At 48.8% G+C, this 20,613-nt stretch overlaps 1 protein-coding gene across 1 annotated transcript in view; it reads left to right on the top strand.

Annotated features, from left to right (window-relative positions):
• The window catches only part of LOC137328116 (mucin-6-like), a 553,886-nt gene that overhangs the window by 402,974 nt on the left and 130,299 nt on the right, over window positions 1–20,613 (top strand). The window contains exons 23-27 of the mRNA XM_067994296.1: window positions 3,993–4,045; window positions 4,258–4,367; window positions 4,462–4,613; window positions 9,131–9,272; window positions 9,386–9,496. Of these exons, the coding sequence (XP_067850397.1) occupies window positions 3,993–4,045; window positions 4,258–4,367; window positions 4,462–4,613; window positions 9,131–9,272; window positions 9,386–9,496 (568 nt within the window). The remainder of the gene's footprint in view (window positions 1–3,992; window positions 4,046–4,257; window positions 4,368–4,461; window positions 4,614–9,130; window positions 9,273–9,385; window positions 9,497–20,613) is intronic.

Genomic DNA, 20,613 nt, shown 5'->3' with positions numbered 1-20,613 from the left:
ACTTCACATGGAACACATACACTGCACATGGAACACAGACACTTCACATGGAACACAGACACTTCACATGGAACACAGACACTTCACATGGAACACAGACACTTCACATGGAACACAGACACTTCACATGGAACACAGACACTTCACATGGAACACAGACACTGCACATGGAATACATACACTGCACATGGAACACAGACACTTCACATGGAACACAGACACTTCACATGGAACGCAGACACTGCACATGGAACGCAGACACTTCACATGGAACACATACACTGCACATGGAACGCAGACACTTCACATGGAACACAGACACTTCACATGGAATACATACACTGCACATGGAACACAGACACTTCACATGGAATACATACACTGCACATGGAACGCAGACACTTCACATGGAACACAGACACTGCACATGGAACACAGACACTTCACATGGAACACAGACACTTCACATGGAACACAGACACTTCACATGGAACACAGACACTTCACATGGAACACAGACACTTCACATGGAACACATACACTGCCCATGGAACACATACACTGCACATGGAACACAGACACTTCACATGGAACACAGACACTTCACATGGAACACAGACACTGCACATAGAACACATACACTGCACATGGAACACATACACTTCACATTTGAACACATACACTTCACATGGAACACAGACACTTCACATGGAACACAGACACTTCACATGGAACACAGACACTTCACATGGAACACAGACACTTCACATGGAACACAGACACTTCACATGGAACACATACACTGCACATGGAACACAGACACTTCACATGGAACACAGACACTTCACATGGAACACAGACACTTCACATGGAACACAGACACTTCACATGGAACACAGACACTTCACATGGAACACAGACACTTCACATGGAACACAGACACTGCACATGGAATACATACACTGCACATGGAACACAGACACTTCACATGGAACACAGACACTTCACATGGAACGCAGACACTGCACATGGAACGCAGACACTTCACATGGAACACATACACTGCACATGGAACGCAGACACTTCACATGGAACACAGACACTTCACATGGAATACATACACTGCACATGGAACACAGACACTTCACATGGAATACATACACTGCACATGGAACGCAGACACTTCACATGGAACACAGACACTGCACATGGAACACAGACACTTCACATGGAACACAGACACTTCACATGGAACACAGACACTTCACATGGAACACAGACACTTCACATGGAACACAGACACTTCACATGGAACACATACACTGCCCATGGAACACATACACTGCACATGGAACACAGACACTTCACATGGAACACAGACACTTCACATGGAACACAGACACTGCACATAGAACACATACACTGCACATGGAACACAGACACTTCACATTTGAACACATACACTTCACATGGAACACAGACACTTCACATGGAACACAGACACTTCACATGGAACACAGACACTTCACATGGAACACAGACACTTCACATGGAACACAGACACTTCACATGGAACACAGACACTTCACATGGAACACAGACACTTCACATGGAACACAGACACTTCACATGGAACACAGACACTTCACATGGAACACAGACACTTCACATGGAACACTTACACTGCACATGGAACACAGACACATCACATGGAACACTTACACTGCACATGGAACACAGACACTTCACATGGAACACAGACACATCACATGGAACACTTACACTGCACATGGAACACAGACACTTCACATGGAACACAGACACTGCACATGGAACACAGACACATCACATGGAACACATACACTGCACATGGAACACATACACTGCACATGGAACACAGACACTTCACATGGAACACATACACTTCACATGGAACACATACACTGCACATGGAACGCAGACACTTCACATGGAACACAGACACTGCACATGGAACACAGACACTGCACATGGAACACAGACACTTCACATGGAACACATACACTGCACATGGAACACAGACACTGCACATGGAACACAGACACTTCACATCGAACACAGACACTTCACATGGAACACAGACACTTCACATGGAACACAGACACTGCACATGGAATGCAGACACTTCACATGGAACACAGACACTACACATGGAACACAGACACTTCACATGGAACGCAGACACTGCACATGGAATACAGACACTTCACATGGAACACAGACAATTCACATGGAACACAGACACTGCACATGGAACACAGACACTTCACATGTAACACAGACACTTCACATGGAACACAGACACTTCACATGGAACACAGACACTTCACATGGAACACAGACACTTCACATGGAACACAGACACTTCACATGGAACACAGACACTGCACATGGAACACAGACACTTCACATGTAATAGAGACACTTCACATGGAACGCAGACACTGCACATGGAACGCAGACACTGCACATGGAACACAGACACTTCACATGGAACACAGACACTTCACATGGAACACAGACACTTCACATGGAACACAGACACTTCACATGGAACACAGACACTTCACATGTAATACAGACACTTCACATGGAACGCAGACACTTCACATGGAACACAGACACTGCACATGGAACACAGACACTTCACATGGAACACAGACACTGCACATGGAACGCAGACACTTCACATGGAACACAGACACTACACATGGAACACAGACACTTCACATGGAACACAGACACTTCACATGGAACACAGACACTTCACATGGAACACAGACACTTCACATGGAACACAGACACTTCACATGGAACGCAGACACTGCACATGGAACGCAGACACTTCACATGGAACGCAGACACTTCACATGGAACACAGACACTGCACATGGAACACAGACACTTCACATGTAATACAGACACTTCACATGGAACGCAGACACTGCACATGGAACACAGACACTGCACATGGAACACAGACACTTCACATGGAACACAGACACTTCACATGGAACACAGACACTGCACATGGAACACAGACACTGCACATGGAACACGGACACTTCACATGGAACACAGACACTTCACATGGAACACAGACACTTCACATGGAACACAGACACTTCACATGGAACGCAGACACTTCACATGGAACACAGACACTTCACATGGAACACGGACACTTCACATGGAACACAGACACTTCACATGGAACACAGACACTTCACATGGAACACAGACACTTCACATGAAACGCAGACACTTCACATGGAACACAGACACTTCACATGGAACGCAGACACTTCACATGGAACACAGACACTTCACATGGAACACAGACACTTCACATGGAACACAGACACTTCACATGGAACGCAGACACTGCACATGGAACGCAGACACTTCACATGGAACGCAGGCACTTCACATGGAACACAGACACTGCACATGGAACACAGACACTTCACATGTAATACAGACACTTCACATGGAACGCAGACACTGCACATGGAACACAGACACTGCACATGGAACACAGACACTTCACATGGAACACAGACACTTCACATGGAACACAGACACTGCACATGGAACACAGACACTGCACATGGAACACGGACACTTCACATGGAACACAGACACTTCACATGGAACACAGACACTTCACATGGAACGCAGACACTTCACATGGAACACAGACACTTCACATGGAACGCAGACACTTCACATGGAACACAGACACTGCACATGGAAAACAGACAACATTTTTACAGCATAAATACTCCATGGAATGCTGAAAAGAGACATCATCTATGCAATACAGATGTATAAAATGTAGGCAGAACCAAGCAACAAGTGAAAGTTTGCAAATCTGAGTTATAATGTGAGAGATGTAGTTCCTGTAATTAGTACCTTCATGTATTGTTGTTCTACCCTGTCTCTCTCCACAGGTTCTGCAGGAACGGAATACTGAAGCGCACAGGCCAGCCTCCAGTCTTCAAAGGTCCAAAAAGATTCCCTATCATTTTAAATATAAATGTGTGATATATATTTATATACATATATATATATAGAAACACTTGAAAAGGTATCATTTGATATATGATTTCAAACACATCACTTTGTAATCCTTCTTATCATGTTCTGTTGGTGCTCTGAATGAAAATGATCCCACATTTCTGGTGATGCAAAAATATCTTAATTTGTTCTTTCCAGGAATGTGCAGGCCTCCTAAACTTTACTTTAGCTGTGCACACGGGCCACAAGGCCAATATGGGACAACATGTGCACCAACCTGCCAGACGATAGCCACAGAAATTTCATGTGTGAGTAGGAAATACAGTAAACTCGCCTTTCACAGAATTGTGAATCTTGAAATGATTTAAGAACTGAATTGCCTGTTCTTTGCCCCACCCATAGATACCATCTAAGTGTGCATCTGGCTGTATATGTCCAGAGGGGATGGTCTTAGATTACTACGCTAGGTGTGTCTACCCTGAAGATTGTCAATGCAAGTTCAGTGACCGGACCTACAAAAGAGGAGAGAAAATGATGAAAGACTGCCAGGAGTGGTAAGGAGTTCGAACATTTTACTGATCTACTGTGGAGTGAATTCTAAAAGTGAGAAACTGGTTTTAGGAACATAGGAACAGGAGTAGGCCATTCAGCCCCTCGTGCCTGCTCCGCCATTTGATAAGATCATGGTTGATCTGTGATCTAACTCCATATACCTGCCTTTGGCCCATATTCTGCTCTTCCGGTGACTCATGGTTAAGGCAGTGACCAACTGAACGTCTCAGGGTCAATCTGTGGTCTGCACTGAGTTAGCTGATTTCAGCCAGGACAGAGGTCAAATCTAGAGGCACTGAGGTCAAATGCAGAGCCCGTACGGGCTCTACATTTGACCTCAGTGCCTCTAGATTAGGGGCAGAAAATCATTCGGCCTTTAGGGTCAGACTGCTCAGGGATGAAGAGGGAAACCTAGTTGTGGGGGATGAAGGCACGGTGAAGGGTATCAAATGAACAGTTTTCGTCTGATTTTAGAAATGGCGGTGGAGGTGAGAATGACGGGGCACTAGAGGAGGATGTGGAAAAATTGGAATTGATAATCGTAGGAAAGGAATTGGTTCTCAAGATGTTAGCAGAATTCAAGGTGGATATGTCACTAGGGCCTTGATGGCATGAACCTTACCCTGTTGAAAGTAGTCCATCCTCCAGGGAGAAATGCAAATTGTGTCAAAAAGGAAATAAAGAATAAACTGGGTGACTGAAGACCAATGAGTCGATTGTGGTGAAATTCTTCGAATCCATAATTCAAGATAAAATTACTGAGCATTTAGAGTTGCAGGGGTTATTCAATGACAGCCAGCATGGATATGCTAAAGGCAAACCATGCTTGCAAATCTAATAGAGTTTTGTGTAAAAGTGACCTATTCGATAAAAGGAATTCAGTAGATGTATTGTGTATCGATTTTCAGATGGCATTTGATAAGGTGCCTCACAAGAGACCTGTTACAAAAATACAGGCGTTTGGTACAATAGGAAATAGGAAATAACTTGCTTTTTTATAGTACCTTTAAAAACATCTCAGGACACATCAGGGAAAACAGATGCTGAACCAAGGAAAGAGAGACTAGGAGTAGTGACCTCAAGCTTGGTCAGAGATGGGTTTTAAGGAGGGTTTTAAAGGTGACAAGGGAGGTGGAGAGGTTGGGGGGGTTTTAGGGAGGAAGTTCCAGAGCATGGGGGTCTAAGCGTCTGAAGGGGCAGCCATCGGTGATGGGTGAAGAGAGAGGGAGGTACACAAGAGGCTGGAGTTAGATTAATGAAGAGTTTGAGCAGGGTTGTAGGGCTAGAGGAAGTTACTGGGACAGAGTGGGGTAAAACCATGAAGGGATTTAAAGACAAGAATGATCGTTTTAAACTGGGGGTTGGAGAGCTAATGCAGGAGAGTGAGGATGGGGAAGGATGATTTAGTGTGGAACAGGATGTGAGCAGAAGAGTTTCGGATAAAGCTGAAGTTTGGGATGATGGGAGCCAGCCGGCAGAGCTTTGGAATAATCCAGTATAGAGGTGACAAAGGCACGTGTGAGGGGTTCAGCAGCAGAGATGACGTTACAGAGGTGGAAGTAGGCACTCTGTGACGGAGAGGGTCTGAGGCCAGGAGCCCAGCTTGACGTTAAACAGAATGCTGAGGCTGAATATCCTGAGTTGGTTCAGTCTGAGACAGGAATGGGTTGGAACTTGTAGCTGGGGTTCAGGGTTTAAGACAGGTGCCAAAGGCGACGGCTTCAGTCTTCCCACTATCTAATTGGAAGAAGTTACAGCTCATCCCGAACTGGATGTTGGACAAGTTTGACAACACAGAGGCAGTAGAGGGATTGAGAGAGAGAGGTGGTGGAGAGGTTGGGTTGGGTGTGGAAGCTGGCCTCATGTCTGCGAATGATGTTATCAAGGGATAGATGAGGAAGAGGAGGGGGGGGCCAAGGATAGAACCTTGGGGGGGTGGGGGGTGCAGGTAAATGGTGTCCAAACGGGAAGGGAAATCATTGCCGGAGGTTCTCTGACTAAGGTAGGTAAGAATGGAAACAAGCGAGGGTAGGCCCACTGAACTGGACAAGGAAGAAGCGGCATTGCAGGAGGAAGGTGTGGTCGGCTCTGTCAAAGGCTGCAGAGAGGTCCAGGAGAACAAGGAAGAATAATACACTATGGTCATAGTTATAGTCATAGGGGATGTCATTTGCGACTTTGATCAGGGTTGTTTTGGTGCTGTGGAAGGGGTGGAAATCTGATTGGAGAGATTGAAACAGGGAAAGATTGGCAGATTTGGGTGGTGACAAGTTCAGGGACTTTGGAGAGGAGAGGGAGGTTGGAGATGGGGCAGTAGTTTGCAAGGGCAGAGTGATGATGGTGGTTTTGAAAGGGAGGGAGTCAGAACCTGAGGAGAGTGAACCACTTACTCTGTCAGCTAGCATGGGGGCCAGGAAGAGAAGCTGGGTGGTCAGCAGTGGGAATAGGGTTAAGGGAGCAGGAGGTGGAACCCGTAGATGAGATGAGCTCAGAGAGGGCATGAGGGGAGATGGAAGAGAAACCAGAGAGAGTTCCTCACACTTGTTGGATGTGAGGGTGGAGATTTAAGGGCTGGGCAGAGGGGAGAATGGGGGGAGGTTTGGCTTGGTGGGCAAAGAGAAGGTGGTGGAGCAGAAGAACACAATGTGTCAAGGGTGGCTTTTTTGAGGAAGGGGGTGATGATGGCAGTTTTAACAGGGGGAGGGACAATGCCTGAAGGCAGGCATTAACAATGTGAGCAAGCATAGGGGCCAAAAGGGGAAGTTGAGTAGTCAGCACTTGAGTAAGGAGAGGGTCAAGAGAGCAGGAGGTGGGTCTCATGGAGACGTTTAGAGTGAAAGCTGTAGAATAGTGGGGGAGTCAGGGGTGGCAGCAAATGGAAACGGATGAGTTTGGGAGTTGGGGGGAAAGCAGCAGAGGAAGCTACCGAATGGTCTCAATATTGGAGACAATGAAATCCATGAGTGCTTCTCACTTAGTATTGGAGGTGAGAGTGGAGGGAGTGGGGGGGAAAGGGGCTTGAGAAGGAGATTAGTCCTGGTTGTCCTTGTCCTCTGGTATGATCCTGGAGCAGTTGGATATTTTGGCTCAGAAAGCAAGGCACAAGCTAAATCTGAGGGATTGACTGTCAGTTGTCCACCATGTGTGCTCATACTTGCAGCCCTCGGACTTGAAGGTGAGGACTGTACCAGGGGAATAGCAAGGGTGGGAGATGGTGAGCAATTTGGTAGGAACAGGACTTCAAAGGCGATGATGAGGGAGTGATTAAGCAGGTCCATGTTGGCTGAGGTATCATGGCAGATGGAGAGGCAGAGGAGAGGGAGCTGGGAGTTTGCGAGTGAATTTGTGAAGAGTGAATGTTTTTTCCATGTGTGGATACTGGGGGCTGTAGATGGAAGTGGGTCAGAGATCACCACTGATCGAGTCCTCAGGAATGGAGAGGCCACGGTAAGATTATGGGGTGGCCATGGACGTGGATGACTGAGTTTATGTGGAAAGTGAGACTGAGTGAGGATGGGAGGGTAGAGAAGTTAGAGGAGAGGGTGCAAAGGGAATCTAAATGTAGTTGAAATCACTGAGGATAATGAGCTAAGGGGGTAGGGAAGAGAGAAGATTTCAATAAGGAGATCGGCACGACATTTTGGAGGGCAAAACACATCAGGGATTTTAATTGAGAGGTGGGATGGATGGAATGTAATATTAAGGGAGGTGGGTGCATTAGGACTTAAATAGAATGGGGGTCATTTTGGCTTTGGGTGATAGTGTAAAACGGGCAATGTCGATTCAGCCCAGCTGCTATATATCTCTCCTGCTTTTCATCTCCATCAAAGTCTTAACTGAATCGTTATCACCCATTTTACACAATCACCCAAATTCAAAATTACCCCCAATGTTTTTAAATACATAAACCGACAGTAGTCTCATTTCTCACAAGTGTACATTTAAGAAATTCCTTCATTGTTTTCTATAAAATAGTTAACAAACTGATCCCCTAACACCAGTGGTGGAGGGAGGGGGGGTTTGCATATTGAATCCAATGGGCAGTCACACAGGTACTCTGAGCAACAACAGGTTGACTGTGTGTGTGTGGGAAAGTGAGGGGCAAGTTTCCAGTGGGTGGGAATACACAGACACGTTCTGCTCAGCCTCTCCCACCCAAACAAGGATAGTACCAGAAGTTTCACTCAGCACCTATTGATTTTTATAATAATTATCTTAAAACACCACAGATTTCTATTTGACAGAGGGCAGCACTGAGACACAGTTAGTTCATGACCACAGTTCAAGCTTTCCCATCTATTGGTTGACACGTCTGACTACCTGAAGCCACATGTGTTGATAACATAGAACAGTATTCTCACTCAGCTCTCCTGAGCTAGTAATAATGAATAGCACAAACTGGGCTGTCTCCTTGTGTCTGCCTTGTGTAAACATGCCAGGGATCCCTCGAACTGTAATGGTTTCTCACCGAGTTACTCAGGCTCATCCGATGTTTCATTACTGTTCTGTTTTTCAACAGTATCTGCCTTAGCGGCAAATGGAAATGCACAGAAAATGTGTACTGCCCTGCGACTTGTGTCATTCATGGTGAAGGGTACGTTACCACATTCGATGGAAAGAAATTTGTCTTCAATGGCAACTGTGAATACACTTTGGTTCAGGTAATGAGACAAGATATCCAAGGATTATTACTTTTCAAATGTTTTCAGAGTTTCTTTGTGGTATCAGTGAGTTTTTAAGTAACGAATTATATTTAATTATTTGGGAATTTTAGAACTCGTGTTGTGCAAATGGTACACGTCCAAATTTCAAGATTGTATCTGAGAATGTTATTTGTGGCCAATCAGGAGTGACCTGCTCCAGAGCAATAAAGATCTACATTGGGGTAAGACGATCATATTAATATTGGGGTAAAATAATAGAATCACATTGATATTAGGCGAAAGGAACCCCATTAACATCGGGGTAATGGAATCTCCTCAATATTGGAGTGATAGAATCACATTGATTTTGGGCGAAGAAAATCACTTTCATATGGAATATGGGCTGATTCCCTCACGGGATCAGTCTGCCCCTCTCACTCTCCCACCGATCTCACCAGTTAAAACTGATCCTCTCAATGGTTCACTCTGTCCCTCTCACTGGGTCATGCTGTCTATCTGTCTCTTGCCAGGCCAGTCTTGTTATATTTTTTATCCTCCGTATGGAGTGCAATGCAGCTCTGTGCCAAGCCTTTAGTCTCTGTCTTCTATTTTGAGCATATTGGAAAATCACAAATGTGCTGCGTGCAATTTTCTGCACATTGGTCCCAAATACCCAGCAGTTAAGCCAGGATCATGCCCACCGACGCTCTCCAGCATGATTCCAGAGTTTACAAATAAGGGTTGGCTGGAGGTTTCACCCCTTATAAGGCTGACTCTAAACTCCAGGGCCCCGATATTTATAGGAAGGGTGCAGGTGAGGCTGAAAATGGCCAAAGAACCCAGCAAGGCCAGGGACACTGAAGTCCCGCTGATCTTAACGGCAGGAGCTCATTAACATCTTCTAGCCCAATCTCCTGCCTGGCAGTCGGCCAAATGGACAGCCTGGCCAGAGAGTGGAGGGAAACGCCAGTGGCAGGAGGCTGCAGCTGGGGTCCCTTGGAGACGGTCCCCGGCAATCGGGAGAGGGGGGAGATCGGCAATCGGGGTAGGGGAGGCCGGGGCGGAGGGCGGGAGGTCGGCAAACAGGGCTCGGGGGGGTGGCAGAGGGCGGGTGGTCGGTAATCAGGGCTGGGGGAGATTGGCAATCGGGAGAGGGAGATGGCAATCGGGAGGGGGGAGATGGCAATCGGGAGGGGGGAGATGGCAATCGGGAGGGGGGAGATGGCAATCGGGAGGGGGGAGATCAGCAATCGGGAGGGGGGAGATCAGCAATCGGGAGGGGGGAGATCAGCAATCGGGAGGGGGGAGATCAGCAATCGGGAGTGGAAGATCGGCAATCGCGGGGAGAGAGGAGGCAATCGGGAGGGGGGAGATCAGCAATCGGGAGGGGGGAGATCAGCAATCGGGAGTGGAAGATCGGCAATCGCGGGGAGAGAGGAGGCAATCGGGAGGGGGGAGATCGGCAATCGGGAGGGGGAGGAGGCAATCGGGAGGGGGAGGAGGCAATCTGGGGGGAGGGGAGGAGACAAATGGGAGGGGGAGGAGGAAATCGGGGGGGGGGGGGCAATTGGCGGGGGGAAGGCTGTGATCAGGGCTGGGGGAGGCCGAAGGCTTCCCTTAAAGGGCCTGGGGGAGCACTCCTGCTCGTCCTGACCCACCAGGAGCACTGAAACAGCCACTTACCCACCTCCCTTTTACTGCCAGGTCTCCCGAACCCTGGGAAACTCGTACAGCAACAGTGAATTTAAAATCCGGCTCCCAATTGCACTGTGAGAGCCTGATTTAAATATGTTAATGAAGCGCTCCCCCCCTCTGTGGCGGGCCATCCGGACGCCTCGATATCCACCGCTGAAAAAATAGCGGCGGACATGTGTATACAGTGGGCTGGGACCGCGTGAAACGCATTCCACTTTTTAACCCCTCCCCCCCTCTCCACCGGTAACCCTCTCCTGCCCATCATGGGGGGTGAATATCGAGGGTCCAGGAGTCAGCGGAGTCTCAGCGTAACCAGCAAGCTCCTATTTCCCAGGGTTCCAGCAGCAGTCCAGCGGAGCCATTGATCAAATTCAGGCCCATTGATTCCAAGGGACTGAGTATTGTCAGGAGCCCACCTGTGGAGCTCGAATCTGTAATCCCAGCACAGGAGGGTCCGAATCACCAACAGGTAAAACACGGCTCGGAGCCTCGATTCTTGTTAAATGAAACGGTTGCTGAGAATGACAGCCTGAGCAAGTGCTGGAAGAAAAACAAAAAGAAACCAAAGAAATGGAAGGGTGCAAACCACCTGGGCTGATGAAATCGGAAGGGAATATTTCAGGGAACTGGAGAAAATGGAGAGAAAGGTTTGATTTGTTTAGGAGAGTTTTCGGGACTGAAGTAAAATCACCAAAGGTGCCATGTCCCTCATTATTAAGTCACAGGCAATGCGCTACTTAAAACATACTATAGAGCTCAATTCATCTTGGACAAAGCCATGCAATAGCTTGATGTGCTGATAAGAAATTTCAGACCACAGAATTCATAGAAACAGAGAAAATAGAAGCAAGAGGAGGCCATTCGGCCCTTTGGGCCTGCTCCGCTATTCAAAATGATCATGGCTGATCGTCTAACTCAGTACCCTGTTCCCGCTTTTTCCCCCTATCCCTTGATCCCTTCAGCATTAAGAAATATATCTATCTCCTTCTTGAATATATTTAATGACTTGGCCTCCACTGCCTTCTGTAGTAGAGAATTCCACAGGTTCACCACCCTCTGAGTGAAGAAATTTCTCCTCATTTCGGTTCTAAATGGCATACCGCGTATCCTGAGACTATGTCCCCTGGTTCTGGACTCCCCAGCCATCGGGAACATCCTCCCTGCATCTAGTCTGTCGAGTCCTGTTAGAATTTTACATGTTTCGATGAAATCACCTCTCATTCTTCTAAACTCGAGTGAATATAGGCCGAGTCAACCCAATCTCTCCTCATACGTCATTCCTGCCATCCCAGGAATCAGTCTGGTAAACCTTCGTTGCACTCCGTCCATGGCAAGGACATCCTTCCTCAGATAAGGAGAACAAAACTGCACACAATACTCCAGATGTGGTCTCACCAAGGCCCTGTACAACTGCAGAAAGACATCCTTGTTCCTGTACTCAAATCCTCTTGCAATGAAGGCCAACATACCATTCGCCTTCCAAACTGCTTTCTGCACCTGAATGTTTGCTTTCAGCGTCTGGTGTACAAGGACACCCAGGTCTCGTTGCACCTCCCCTTTTCCCAATCTATCACCATTCAGATAATAATCTGCCTTTCTGTTTTTGCAACCAAAGTGGATAACCTCACATTTATCCACATTATACTGCATCTGCCATGTTCTTGCCCACTCACCCAACTTGTCTAAATCACATTGGAGCCTCTTTGCATCCTCCTCACAGCTCACATTCCACCCCAGCTTTGTGTTGTCTGCAAACTTGGAAATGTTACATTTAGTTCCCTCATCCAAATCATTGATATGTATTGTGACTAGCTGGGGCCCAAGCACTGATCCCTGCGGTACCCCACTAGTCACTGCCTGCCACCCGGAAAAAGACCTGTTTATTCCTACTCTCTGTTTCCTGTCTGTCAACCAATTTTCAATCCATGCCAGTGTATTCCCTCCAATCGCATGTTCTTTAATTTTGCACACTAACCTCTTATGTGGGACCTTATCAAAAGCCTTCTGAAAATCCAAATACACCACATCCACTGGTTCTCCCCATCTAGTCTGCTAGTTACATCCTCAAAAAACTCCAGTAGATTTGTTAAGCATGATTTCCCTTTCATAAACCCATGATGACTTTGTCCAATCCTGTTAATGCCCTCCAAGTGTTTTGTTATCACATCCTTTATAATAGACTCGAGCATTTTCCCCACTACTGATGTTAGGCTAACTGGTCTGTAATTCCCTGTTTTTTCTCTCCCTCCTTTTTTAATTAGTGGGGTTACATTTGCCACCCTCCAATCTGCAGGAACCGTTCCTGAGTCGAAAGAATTTTGGAAGATGATCACCAATGCATCCACTATTTCCAGGGCCACTTCCTTTAGTACTCTGGGATGTAGATTATCAGGCCCTGGGGATTTGTCAGCCTTTAGCCCCATTAATTTCCCTAGCACTATTTTTTTACGAATACTGGTTTCCTTCAGTTCCTCCCTCTCACTAGACCCTTGGTTCCCTAACATTTCCGGGAAGTTATTTGTGTCCTGCTTTGTGAAGATAGAACCAAAGTACATGTTTAATTGTTATGCCATTTCTTTGTTCCCCATTATAATTTCCCCCGTTTCTGACTGTAAGGGACCTACATTTGTCTTCACTAATCTTTTTCTCTTGACATATTTATAGAAGCTTTTACAGTCAGTTTTTATGTTCCCTGCTAGTTTACTCTCATACTCTATTTTTCCCCTCTTAATCAATCTCTTTGTCCTCCTTTGCTGAATTCTAAACTGCTCCCAATCCTCAGGCTTGCCGCTTTTTCTGGCAATTTTATATGTCTCCTCTTTGGATCTAATACTATCCCTAATTTCTTTTGTAAGCCACGGGTGAGCCACCTTTCCTGTTTTATTTTTGCGCCAGACAGGAATGAATAATTGTTGTAATTCCTGCACACGTTCTTTAAATACTAGCCATTGCCTATCCACTGTCATCCCTTTTAGTAAAGTTCCCCAGTCTATCATAGCCAACTCACACCTCATACTTTCGTAATTTCCTTTATTTAGGTTCAGGACCCTAGTTTCGGATTTGACTACTTCACTCTCCATCTTAATGAGGAATTCTATCATGTTATGGTCGCTCTTCCCTAAGGGACCCCGCACAACAAGATTGTTAATTAATCCTTTCTCATTGCACAATACCCAGTCTAGGATCGCCTGTTCTCCAGTTGGTTCCTCAACGTTTTGGTCTGGAAAACCATCATGTACACACTCCATGAATTCCTCTCCCACAGTATTATTGCTAATTTGGTTTGACCAATCTATATGTAGATCAAAGTCACCCATGATTATCGTTGTACCTTTCTTGCATGCATCTCTAATTTCCTGTTTAATGCCCTCCCCTACATCTCCACTGCTGTTTGGGGGCCTATAGACAACCCCACCAACGTTTTCTGCCCCTTGGTGTTTCTTGGCTCCACCCATACAGATTCCACATCGTGATTTTCCGAGACAATATCCTTCCTCACTATTGCATTGATTTCCTCCTTTACGAACAACGCTACCCCACCTCCTTTCCCTTTTTGCCTGTTCTTCCTAAATATTGAATACCCCTGGATGTTCAGTTCCCATCCTTGGTCACCCTGCAGCCATGTGTCCGTAATCGCGACTATATCATAACCGTTAATATCTATCTGCGCTGTTAATTCATCGAGCTTATTGTGAATGCTCCACGCATTAAGACAGAATGCGTTCAGACTTGTCTTTTTCAGATGGTTAGTCATCTTAGTTTTATTTTGCACTATGGCCCTATTTGTTTTTCGCCTTTGTTTTTTCTGCCTTCCACTATTGCTTCTTCCCTTTCTGTCTTTTGTTTCTATCCTTGTTTCCCCCTCCTCTGTCTCCCTGCTCAGGTTCCCACCTGGGAATATATGAAAGGCACATAATTAATGAACTAATTCAAGCCGCAGATGAATTGGTTGACGGGTTTGTCATACAGTTGAAAAAGAGGGGCAAGTCCTGTGACTGTGGTGCATGGAGAGAGAGCCTTATCCAAGGATTGTGATAGGTGAAGGGGTGAGGAGTGTGACTGGAGCTCAGTGTGAGGAGTGTGACTGGAGCTCAGTGTGAGGAGTGTGACTGGAGCTCAGTGTGAGGAGTGTGACTGGAGCTCAGTGTGAGGAGTGTGACTGGAGCTCAGTGTGAGGAGTGTGACTGGAGCTCAGTGTGAGGAGTGTGACTGGAGCTCAGTGTGAGGAGTGTGACTGGAGCTCAGTGTGAGGAGTGTGACTGGAGCTCAGTGTGAGGAGTGTGACTGGAGCTCAGTGTGAGGAGTGTGACTGGAGCTCAGTGTGAGGAGTGTGACTGGAGCTCAGTGTGAGGAGTGTGACTGGAGCTCAGTGTGAGGAGTGTGACTGGAGCTCAGTGTGAGGAGTGTGACTGGAGCTCAGTGTGAGGAGTGTGACTGGAGCTCAGTGTGAGGAGTGTGACTGGAGCTCAGTGTGAGGAGTGTGACTGGAGCTCAGTGTGAGGAGTGTGACTGGAGCTCAGTGTGAGGAGTGTGACTGGAGCTCGGTGTGAGGAGTGTGACTGGAGCTCGGTGTGAGGAGTGTGACTGGAGCTCAGTGTGAGGAGTGTGACTGGAGCTCAGTGTGAGGAGTGTGACTGGAGCTCAGTGTGAGGAGTGTGACTGGAGCTCAGTGTGAGGAGTGTGACTGGAGCTCAGTGTGAGGAGTGTGACTGGAGCTCAGTGTGAGGAGTGTGACTGGAGCTCAGTGTGAGGAGTGTGACTGGAGCTCAGTGTGAGGAGTGTGACTGGAGCTCAGTGTGAGGAGTGTGACTGGAGCTCAGTGTGAGGAGTGTGACTGGAGCTCAGTGTGAGGAGTGTGACTGGAGCTCAGTGTGAGGAGTGTGACTGGAGCTCAGTGTGAGGAGTGTGACTCGAGCTCAGTGTGAGGAGTGTGACTGGAGCTCAGTGTGAGGAGTGTGACTGGAGCTCAGTGTGAGGAGTGTGACTGGAGCTCAGTGTGAGGAGTGTGACTCGAGCTCAGTGTGAGGAGTGTGACTGGAGCTCAGTGTGAGGAGTGTGACTGGAGCTCAGTGTGAGGAGTGTGACTGGAGCTCAGTGTGAGGAGTGTGAGTAGAGCTCAGTGTGAGGAGTGTGACTGGAGCTCAGTGTGAGGAGTGTGACTGGAGCTCAGTGTGAGGAGTGTGACTGGAGCTCAGTGTGAGGAGTGTGAGTAGAGCTCAGTGTGAGGAGTGTGACTGGAGCTCAGTGTGAGGAGTGTGACCAGAGCTCAGTGTGAGGAGTGTGACTGGAGCTCAGTGTGAGGAGTGTGACTGGAGCTCAGTGTGAGGAGTGTGACTGGAGCTCAGTGTGAGGAGTGTGACTGGAGCTCAGTGTGAGGAGTGTGACTGGAGCTCAGTGTGAGGAGTGTGACTCGAGCTCAGTGTGAGGAGTGTGACTGGAGCTCAGTGTGAGGAGTGTGACTGGAGCTCGGTGTGAGGAGTGTGACTGGAGCTCAGTGTGAGGAGTGTGACTCGAGCTCAGTGTGAGGAGTGTGACTGGAGCTCAGTGTGAGGAGTGTGACTGGAGCTCAGTGTGAGGAGTGTGACTGGAGCTCAGTGTGAGGAGTGTGACTGGAGCTCAGTGTGAGGAGTGTGACTGGAGCTCAGTGTGAGGAGTGTGACTGGAGCTCAGTGTGAGGAGTGTGACTGGAGCTCAGTGTGAGGAGTGTGAGTAGAGCTCAGTGTGAGGAGTGTGACTGGAGCTCAGTGTGAGGAGTGTGACTGGAGCTCAGTGTGAGGAGTGTGACTGGAGCTCAGTGTGAGGAGTGTGACTGGAGCTCAGTGTGAGGAGTGTGACTGGAGCTCAGTGTGAGGAGTGTGACTCGAGCTCAGTGTGAGGAGTGTGACTGGAGCTCAGTGTGAGGAGTGTGACTGGAGCTCGGTGTGAGGAGTGTGACTGGAGCTCAGTGTGAGGAGTGTGACTGGAGCTCAGTGTGAGGAGTGTGACTGGAGCTCAGTGTGAGGAGTGTGACTGGAGCTCAGTGTGAGGAGTGTGACTGGAGCTCAGTGTGAGGAGTGTGACTGGAGCTCAGTGTGAGGAGTGTGACTGGAGCTCAGTGTGAGGAGTGTGACCGGAGCTCAGTGTGAGGAGTGTGACTGGAGCTCAGTGTGAGGAGTGTGACTGGAGCTCAGTGTGAGGAGTGTGACTGGAGCTCAGTGTGAGGAGTGTGAGTGGAGCTCAGTGTGAGGAGTGTGACTGGAGCTCAGTGTGAGGAGTGTGACTGGAGCTCAGTGTGAGGAGTGTGACTGGAGCTCAGTGTGAGGAGTGTGACTGGAGCTCAGTGTGAGGAGTGTGACCGGAGCTCAGTGTGAGGAGTGTGACTGGAGCTCAGTGTGAGGAGTGTGACTGGAGCTCAGTGTGAGGAGTGTGACTGGAGCTCAGTGTGAGGAGTGTGACTGGAGCTCAGTGTGAGGAGTGTGACTGGAGCTCAGTGTGAGGAGTGTGAGTGGAGCTCAGTGTGAGGAGTGTGACTGGAGCTCAGTGTGAGGAGTGTGACTGGAGCTCAGTGTGAGGAGTGTGACTGGAGCTCGGTGTGAGGAGTGTGACTGGAGCTCAGTGTGAGGAGTGTGACTGGAGCTCAGTGTGAGGAGTGTGACTGGAGCTCAGTGTGAGGAGTGTGACTGGAGCTCAGTGTGAGGAGTGTGACCGGAGCTCAGTGTGAGGAGTGTGACTGGAGCTCAGTGTGAGGAGTGTGACTGGAGCTCAGTGTGAGGAGTGTGACTGGAGCTCAGTGTGAGGAGTGTGACTGGAGCTCAGTGTGAGGAGTGTGACTCGAGCTCAGTGTGAGGAGTGTGACTGGAGCTCAGTGTGAGGAGTGTGACTGGAGCTCAGTGTGAGGAGTGTGACTGGAGCTCAGTGTGAGGAGTGTGACTGGAGCTCAGTGTGAGGAGTGTGACTGGAGCTCAGTGTGAGGAGTGTGACTGGAGCTCAGTGTGAGGAGTGTGACTGGAGCTCAGTGTGAGGAGTGTGACCAGAGCTCAGTGTGAGGAGTGTGACTGGAGCTCAGTGTGAGGAGTGTGACTGGAGCTCAGTGTGAGGAGTGTGACTCGAGCTCAGTGTGAGGAGTGTGACTGGAGCTCAGTGTGAGGAGTGTGACTGGAGCTCAGTGTGAGGAGTGTGACTGGAGCTCAGTGTGAGGAGTGTGACTGGAGCTCAGTGTGAGGAGTGTGACTGGAGCTCAGTGTGAGGAGTGTGACTGGAGCTCAGTGTGAGGAGTGTGACTGGAGCTCAGTGTGAGGAGTGTGACTGGAGCTCAGTGTGAGGAGTGTGACTGGAGCTCAGTGTGAGGAGTGTGACTGGAGCTCAGTGTGAGGAGTGTGACTGGAGCTCAGTGTGAGGAGTGTGACTGGAGCTCAGTGTGAGGAGTGTGACTGGAGCTCAGTGTGAGGAGTGTGACTGGAGCTCAGTGTGAGGAGTGTGACCAGAGCTCAGTGTGAGGAGTGTGACTGGAGCTCAGTGTGAGGAGTGTGACTGGAGCTCAGTGTGAGGAGTGTGACTGGAGCTCAGTGTGAGGAGTGTGACTGGAGCTCAGTGTGAGGAGTGTGACTGGAGCTCAGTGTGAGGAGTGTGACTGGAGCTCAGTGTGAGGAGTGTGACTGGAGCTCAGTGTGAGGAGTGTGACTGGAGCTCAGTGTGAGGAGTGTGACTGGAGCTCAGTGTGAGGAGTGTGACTCGAGCTCAGTGTGAGGAGTGTGACTGGAGCTCACTGGGTCACTCTGTTCCTCACTCTCGCTCACTCGGTCAGTCTGTTCCTCACTTTCTCTCACTCGGTCACTCTGTTCCTCACTCTGTCTCTCACTCGGTCAGTCTGTTCCTCACTCTCCCTCTCTGGGTCTGTCTGTTCCTAACTCCCTCTCTCTCTGGGTCACTCTGTTACTCACTCTCTCTCTCACTCGGTCACTCTGTTCCTCACTCTCTCTCTCACTCGGTCAGTCTGTTCCTCACTCTCTCACTGGGTCACTCTGTTCCTCACTCGCTCTCACTGGGTCCGTCTGTTCCTCACTCTCTCTCACTCGGTCAGTCTGTTCCTCACTCTCTCTCTCACTCGGTCAGTCTGTTCCTCACTCTCTCTCTCACTGGGTCAGTCTGTTCCTCACTCTCTCTCTCACTGGGTCAGTCTGTTCCTCACTCTCTCTCTCACTGGGTCACTCTGTTCCTCACTCTCTCTCTCACTGGGTCAGTCTGTTCCTCACTCTCCCTCTCTGGGTCTGTCTGTTCCTAACTCCCTCTCTCTCTGGGTCACTCTGTTCCTCACTCTCTCTCTCACTTGGTCACTCTGTTCCTCACTCTCTCTCTCACTCGGTCAGTCTGTTCCTCACTCTCTCACTGGGTCAGTCTGTTCCTCACTCGCTCTCACTGGGTCCGTCTGTTCCTCACTCTCTCTCACTCGGTCAGTCTGTTCCTCACTCTCTCTCTCACTCGGTCAGTCTGTTCCTCACTCTCTCTCTCACTGGGTCAGTCTGTTCCTCACTCTCTCTCTCACTGGGTCACTCTGTTCCTCACTCTCTCTCTCACTGGGTCAGTCTGTTCCTCACTCTCCCTCTCTGGGTCTGTCTGTTCCTCACTCTCTCTCACTCGGTCAGCCTGTTCCTCACTCTCTCTCTCACTGGGTCACTCTGTTCCTCACTCTCTCTCTCACTGGGTCACTCTGTTCCTCACTCTCTCTCACTGGGTCACTCTGTTCCTCACGCTCTCTCTCAGTGGGTCAGTCTGTTCCTCACTCTCTCTCACTGGGTCAGTCTGTTCCTCACTCTCTCTCAGTGGGTCACTCTGTTCCTCACTCTCTCTCACTCGGTCAGCCTGTTCCTCACTCTCTCTCTCACTGGGTCACTCTGTTCCTCACTCTCTTTCTCACTGGGTCAGTCTGTTCCTCACTCTCTCTCACTGGGTCACTCTGTCCCTCACTCTCTCTCACTGGGTCACTCTGTTCCTCACTCTCTCTCACTGGGTCACTCTGTTCCTCATTCTCTCTCACTGGGTCAGTCTGTTCCTCACTCTCTCTCTCACTGGGTCACTCTGTTCCTCACTCTCTCTCTCACTGGGTCAGTCTGTTCCTCACTCTCTCTCTCACTGGGTCACTCTGTTCCTCACTCTCTCGCTCACTGGGTCACTCTGTTCCTCACTCTCTCTCACTGGGTCAGTCTGTTCCTCACTCTCTCTCTCACTGGGTCTGTCTGTTCCTCACTCTCTCTCACTGGGTCACTCTGTTCCTCACTCTCTCTCTCACTGGGTCTGTCTGTTCCTCACTCTCACTGGGTCTGTCTGTTCCTCACTCTCTCTCTCACTGGGTCACTCTGTTCCTCACTCTCTCTCTCACTGGGTCAGTCTGTTCCTCACTCTCTCTCTCACTGGGTCACTCTGTTCCTCACTCTCTCGCTCACTGGGTCACTCTGTTCCTCACTCTCTCTCTCTGGGTCATTCTGTTCCTCACTCTCTCTCTCACTGGGTCTGTCTGTTCCTCACTCTCTCTCACTGGGTCTGTCTGTTCCTCACTCTCTCTCTCACTGGGTCACTCTGTTCCTCACTCTCTTTCTCACTGGGTCAGTCTGATCCTCACTCTCTCTCACTGGGTCAGTCTGTTCCTCACTCTCTCTCACTGGGTCACTCTGTTCCTCACTCTCGCTCA

The sequence above is a fragment of the Heptranchias perlo genome, chromosome 12, assembly GCF_035084215.1.
Source record: "Heptranchias perlo isolate sHepPer1 chromosome 12, sHepPer1.hap1, whole genome shotgun sequence".
NCBI lineage: Eukaryota > Metazoa > Chordata > Chondrichthyes > Hexanchiformes > Hexanchidae > Heptranchias > Heptranchias perlo.
This window is presented reverse-complemented; position numbering and strand designations above follow the sequence as displayed.